A 6,660-nucleotide genomic window follows, 5' to 3' on the forward strand; every position below is an offset into this window, starting at 1 on the left:
CACAGAGAATTTAAAGTGGACTGCGGAGTTCCGGTGACGTCGGGCCCTCAGCCACCAGCCCTGGGGTCCCTTGCTGAGTGGCAGGTGGAGGCCCAGGACAGTGCTGGTGGGGGTGGGACAAGGTCCCTGTAGTGAAGGGGCCGATCACAGGGAGCGTGGGACCCTCTTCTCCACCTGTGAGTGCGCAGGGTGGCCCGGGAGGCTAAGCACTTACCTAAGGAAATCGGTGAACACGCACACACACACACACACACACACACGCAGGTGTGCGAGGGGCCTCTGGTGGAGACAGCAGCTCTCCAATAACCATTGTCTTTTTCCTCCTAAAGCTGGAGCTCCGCATGAAGGAGGAGAGAGAGGACATTCCGATCCGGTGGTCCTTCCTCAGCCTGCCGGAGATGGCCATCACCATCCAGCCCCGAGCCCCGGGGGAGGTCAGTCCGTTCGTCCCTATGATGCCTCCGGCGGTGTATTGGGAACGTGTGTGCCTTGTGATGGATTCGATGCCCCCTCTCACCCCGGGCTCCGGGCTGCCCCTGGAATCCCCTGGCAGCTGTCAAGATCCCGGAAGCCTGCCTGCCACCCCGTGTGGGTGTCATGGGGCGGGGGAGTCCCCGTGTGGGTGTCAGGGGGCTGGGGAGTTTTTAGGTGCGCATGTGCGTCTGCGGTTGCAAACTGTTGAAGGAATGACGTTCTATCACACCTGATGGTCAGATTCTCTCTCCTGCCTAGAAATGGCTTTACCTACAGCTCAGGCCGAGCCCAGCCGGCTCCGAGGTCATGACCTTCTTCCTCTCCACAGTTTTTGTAAAGACGCACCCCAAATCTGGAGGCAGCCTCCTCCTGCTCCCCGGGGTCTTGGCTGTTTGGAGAAGTGAATTCGGGCGTGGGAGTGGGCATGCTAGTCAGTTGGCGTCGCTCTGTCCAGTTGCTGAAACGATGATGCAAAATCATTTACACCAAAGGCTCAGGTTACTAGGGTCTTCCTTTGCAGCGGCTTTTGCAGGATTTCCTTGTGATTTAACCCTAACTCTGACTCTTGTTCACCAGCTGACATATGTGACTTTAATAGTTGGTCTATAAATAGTCACTGTCCCTGCCTTAATCTAGATGTGGACAGTTGCTTTTTAAAAAATACTGGTAAGCGTGAATGGTAGTTCTTTCGGCTTGCATGCATCCGAAGTGTCATTTGTGCCGGCTGCTTAGTTCCAGGAGGGGCACGAGCGCAGTGTCTCCCTCGCCGCCAGCTCCGGGCCTCTTTCTCCTTCTTTCCATGTTTGTGCTCCTTCCTCCCACACGGCATCCTTTGTTCTGTGACTTGCTCCCCTGGCTCCACTGCCAACCTCACACCTGCCGACCTCAGGGCGGCCGCTGGCCCTCGTCCCAGAGTGCATCCCGCTGAGGGGGCCCGAGTTCACGGTCAACAATGACTTGATTTTTTTTCCCTCCGTGTGGTTATCATACCCATGTCATGTCTCGTGAGCTGCATTTGTGTCTGTTCGGATGCAGTATTAGGGTTTGTCCCCCATCTTTGTTGATTTACATATGTTTTTAACGTGCAAAGTTTTAAGATGATTTTAAAGTCAAAGCTACATGAAACGTTATACTCAGAAGTCTGTCCCCTGTTCCTCTCCCTTCTGCCACCATTCCTCTGCGTGCGGTAACACGTTTCTGTGGTTTTTATCTTTTCTGCCCTTCTTTTTGCAAAAATGATCTGATTCCTCCTTTCTCACCCAAATGGTGGGATTCTGTACGTGCTGTTTATACCCTGCCCCACGCCCTGGACATTTCCCTGACCCCCACGTGCTGCTCATATCTGTGGGCAGTGTGACTTCCAGTGAAGCAGTTCTGTGGATCAGCCAGCCCCCCGCCGCTGGGTCCTGCTGGGCCCCGAGGGAGGAGGTGGCATGTGGGCAGGGGGTGGCGTGGAAGGAAGGTCCCCGAGTCAGCTGCTCTGGGGGTCTAAGATGTAATGGACTCTGACATGCGCGTACCCCAGACTCATCTTTCTCCCTTGGTTTCCTCCTCTGTAAAGTGTGGAGAAATTGTGGGGGTTAAAAGGATAAAAGTAGACAGCCCTCGCCAGTTTGGCTCAGTGGGTAGAGCGTCGGCCTGCAGACTGAAGGATCCTGGGTTCGATTTCGGTCAAGGGCACATGCCCAGGTTGTGGGCTCGATCCCCAGTAGGGGGTGTGCAGGAGGCAGCTGATCAAGGATTCTCTCTCGTCTTTGATGTTTCTATCCCTCTCCTTTTCTCTCTGAAATCAATAAAAATATATTTATTTAAGAGAAAAAGGTAAAAGTAGACAAGAAAATGAGGTCCATCCATATAATGGAATGTCATTCAGGCATAAACGAGAGTGAGGTTGCGATACCTGCTGGAACTTGCATGACCCTGAGCACGTCATGTTCAGTGAAAGAAGCCAGACATACGAGGCCACTGCTGTGGGATTCCGTGTTCCCCCCATCACCTCTCTATGCCGTGTCCAGAACAGTCAAGCCCATAGAGACGGGAAGCAGAGCAGCGGTTGGCAGGGCCTGTTGGGGGAGGGGGATGAGGGGGGACTGCCTGTGGGTGAGGGGTTTACTTCGGGGGGCGGGGATGAAAATATTTTGGAACAAGATAGAGGTGATGGTTGTCGAACACTTCGAATGCACTACATGCCACTGAAATGCATCATGTCACTTTTATGTGACACAGAATCGCACAGTGTGGGCTTTTCTGTGTGTGGCTCCTTTCACTCGACACGGTGTCTGTGAGGTTCATCCGTGTGTGGGTGGCTCTGTGGTGTTTGTGCTCATGGTCCCGTAGCACGCGCTGTGTGGCTGCCTCACAGTTTATGGGTCCATTTAGCTGTTGTTGGGCACTTAGGTAGTTTCCAGTTTGGGGCTCTTATGAATAGGGGTGCTGTGAACATTCTAGAATGCATGGACACAGTTCAGCTGGGTGTTAACTACTGTAGCTTTGTTGTTCTTCTAAAAGCTTGTCTGCATTCTTTTCAGGCCTTTCCATTTACTTGAATACTTTTTAATTTCAAAAATATATCCAATGTTGTGCAGGAAAGGAAAGCCGCATGTCTGTATGTTTGGGGAAAATGACTGACAGGATATACACAGGAATATTAACATTTCTATGGTGCACAATGGCTTTTTTTAAAAAAAAAAACATTTTACTAGTTTGGCTCAGGGATTGGAGCATTCGCCCGTGGACTGAAGGGTCATGGGTTTGATTCCTGGTCGAGGACATGTGCCTTGGTTGCTGAATGCAGCCCTGGTAGGGGAGCGTGTGGGAGACAATCTATGTGTCTCTCTCTTGTTGATGTTTCTTTCTCTCTCCCCATCTTCCCTTCATTCCACTCTCTCTGGAAATCAGTGGGAAAAATATCCTCAGGTGAGGATTAAAATAAAATAAATAAAATAAAATGGTGAATTACTTCCGAGATCAGTAAAAAGGACCCTCTCCCCCAGATCTCTCATGGGTCCTAATCTGACCTCCTGGATCCAGGTTCGTTCACCTGTCCTTTCGCACGCGTGCGTGGTTATGAAATGATTGGGTGACTCCCTCCTCTTTCGGCAGGACCGGGCCGTGGAGGTGAAGGCGATATGTGAAACTCTCAAGGACATTTTGAAGTACCTGGTTAGCTCCGCCTCCCCGTCGGTGGTTCTGAGCATCAAGCCCGTGGACGTGCGGGAAGTCCAGGTGAGCCTGCTCCCGGTGTGGGGGCCTCGAGGCCCCGTAGGACCATGGTCCGCTGTCCGGAGCACCTGTGTGTTCCGATGTTCCTCCACCCCGCGTGGTAGAGCCCGATTGTGCCAGTGCTTGCTGGCCAGTAATGACCACGCTCTGGGGAAGCTTCCAGTTCAGGGCACGGGGTTCCAAAGCTCCAGGTGGGATGGAAGGAAGAGGGCCACTCAGCATAGTCCCACCCTAACTAGGCTTGACCCTCCGCCTTCTAGGTAGGAGCCCAAGTTTGACTTTTTATTGTCCACTCAGAGCCTGAGGTCTTGGACGGCATCCTTCGAGAATTGAGGTTCCTGGGAAAACCAGTTAGCACTGGACAGACCCACTGCCTAGCCCAGGCTGGGGGCAGCCCGGTGACCTGCAGCCTGGAGAAGGCGTCCACTGTCTCTCAGGCACCTGGCCTGGGTCAGGCATGGACCCGCATGGTGGTCCAGTCTCCGCCCACAGTACGGTTCTGGGGAGCCCTCCCTGGCTGAATGCATTGCTGCTGCTGCTGGGATACAGAAGGCTCCCCAGCAGGGAAATGGCTCCGGCCGCTGGTACCCGACCTTCCCATCAGAGGGGAAACGGCCACAGCGCAGACCCCGGTTCAGGCTCCGCTGCCGCCTCTGTCCTCTGCCTCCCACGGTCACTGCTCCTTCTCTTCCTGCAGAATCTCCAGCGCACCTCGCCTGCCCCGCAGGAGCCCTGCCCTCCCAAACCTCCAAGGGCCCATGACCTCAAGTTACTGGTGAAGAACATCCGGGCCTCGCTGCTAAACCGTCCTGGTGCTTCAGGTGGGTGACGTGGTGCAGGGCTCGGGGTGTCGGCAGGTGCCTGGCCGCTGCAGAAGCCACCGGCCCACAGCACGAGCCCAGCGGAGGGGTGGCCTGGGGGTTCTCGGTGGCTCCCGCCAGGTGGGTCTGCAGTGTGATCCTGCCGTGAGCGAAGAAGATCCCCTGGAAACCGTAATAATCAATACCACCTGGGTTTTCCATACGTGAAGGAAGGAAGGAACACAACTGTAGCTTTGCCCTTTCCCTTGAGTCTGGAAGGCACACTTACTTTTCTTTTCCCCCCACCATTGAAGCTGAAAATGCATGCCAAGCATCCCTGACCAGTCTGCTTTCCTGGGGGGAGGGGCCACAGGGGCAGTTTATGCGCCTCAGAAGGGCTTTGGCCCAGTGGGGACCTTCGGTGCAGAGAGGCTGCTGTCTGGGTGGAGACAAAACTTACCCCCGAAGGAATGACTTCCAGGTGGTTCTGAATCGCTGCTGAGACCCCAAGTGCGTCGTAGCCGGGACAGGACACGGCTCTCCCCTGCCATTCAGTTTTGCTGAGAATAGGAGTAACTTCTCTCTATGGTCGGAGGATGTTGGGGTTACTTCTCTTTGTCTGCGAGGAGTTTGTCTCAGTTCCAAGTGCAGACGGGCCACATTTCACAGCCAGGACTCTGCACAGCTGGTTGTAGTGATGGCTTTGGTAAAGGCACCGCATGCTGCCCTCTGGGGCCCCAGGCTTAGCGACTAAGAGGGGACTTCCTGGGCCCAGTCGGCCAGGGCTGGGGTCCCTTCAGGGTCTGAGTCTCCCCTGGGAGGAGATTGTGAAGATTGATTAGTAAGAGGCTGTATGTGGAGCACCTAACAGCGCCAGGCACGTGGGGAAGGGCCGGTAGAGCCCAGCGATTGTTGATCACACGGTGTATTCAGACTCGATGCCGAGGGGCCGGGCAGTGCCTTGGAGCAGAAACAGCTGTTGGGTAGTAGAGTCCCATTACCTGGAAAAACACCCAGAAAAGGTTTAAAGCAGCTGAGTCAGGTATAAACACCACACCCATGGTAAGTTGGCCCCAGGTTTAGCCAAGTGGTGAGTCTTGTCCAGAAGTGGGGACCACCTCTCTGTTGTATTCAGGTCGTCCCCAGGAGGGTCCCCTACCGCGAGGCTGTGCCTGCAGCCAGAACCGAGGGGTGAGCAGGCACTTGGGGTCAGTCCGGGGCTCTGCATATCCAGTGGGGGTATAAAATCTTTAACCCCAAATGAAGTGGGGTGCTTTGAGAGTTTATAAATGACAAATGAAAGAAAGTGGGTGAGCCAAGACCTTAGGCATTTTACTTAGCCTTTCTCTGAGTACAGAAGAGTCTCAAAGCCGTTAAGAAGCAAAAGTAAAAGGCGGCGCCTGCCTTTGTGTGATTACAGGCCCCGCCAACCTCCGCTGCCAAGTTCAGCTGAACGACCCCGTTCAGAAGCTCTCCAGTGTCCTCCCGAAAAACACTACTGACCTCGCCTGGGAAGCAGAGTTCACCTTGTGCGTGCAGCGGTTCCCGCGGGCCTGGGTTTCCATGGTGACACCTACGCGAGACTGCCAACCCCTGAGATCATGTCATAGCACACAAACATTATTTCTCGTTTTTAAAAAGCATATTAAGCATCTGAGGTAGCTTTAAGTCAGACATGAATTTCTTTTGGAAGGCAGATCTATTTATGCCCCAGCGATATCCAGTGACATTTAATACCCATTCCTAATGCTAAAAATCTTCATTAGAACAGGATTTATGGGCACTTCTTCAAGAAGATTTTTTAGAGAAAATCACTGAAAGTGATAAAAACCAGAAGCAGTCCCAGTAACGTCAAGGGAAAGCGCCCACTGTGTGCTAGAAGCACTGGTTAGCGCAATTAGATAAGATAAGGGAACGATATACAAGTACCGACAAGAAAGAGGCAGAACTAATCATTCCCAGGAGATGATATCATTGCATGATATGACTGCTCAGGAAAAGCAATGAAGACCACCAGAAGTAATAATGGACATAAGATAGAAATAATAATGTAAAATTAATATTTCAGGAAAGTGGCTGACTACAAAAATATAGAATCGATCACTTCCTGATGCTTCATAGACAAGTTACAAAGAGTAATAGAAGAACATAGTCCATGTCTCAT

General features: G+C 52.9%; 1 protein-coding gene across 1 annotated transcript in view; it reads left to right on the plus strand.

Moving 5' to 3' along the window:
• Positions 1-329: 329 nt before the first annotated feature.
• LOC102440897 (C2 domain-containing protein 2-like) overlaps positions 330-6,660 on the plus strand; it is a gene marked incomplete at its 5' end in the record, with an annotated part of 13,032 nt that continues 6,701 nt past the window's right edge. Inside the window, 4 exons of the mRNA XM_006108803.2 lie at positions 330-434; positions 3,577-3,699; positions 4,394-4,517; positions 5,917-6,025. Of these exons, the coding sequence (XP_006108865.2) occupies positions 330-434; positions 3,577-3,699; positions 4,394-4,517; positions 5,917-6,025 (461 nt within the window). The remainder of the gene's footprint in view (positions 435-3,576; positions 3,700-4,393; positions 4,518-5,916; positions 6,026-6,660) is intronic.

Source organism: Myotis lucifugus, unplaced genomic scaffold (assembly GCF_000147115.1).
Source record: "Myotis lucifugus unplaced genomic scaffold, Myoluc2.0 scaffold_3618, whole genome shotgun sequence".
Lineage (NCBI taxonomy): Eukaryota > Metazoa > Chordata > Mammalia > Chiroptera > Vespertilionidae > Myotis > Myotis lucifugus.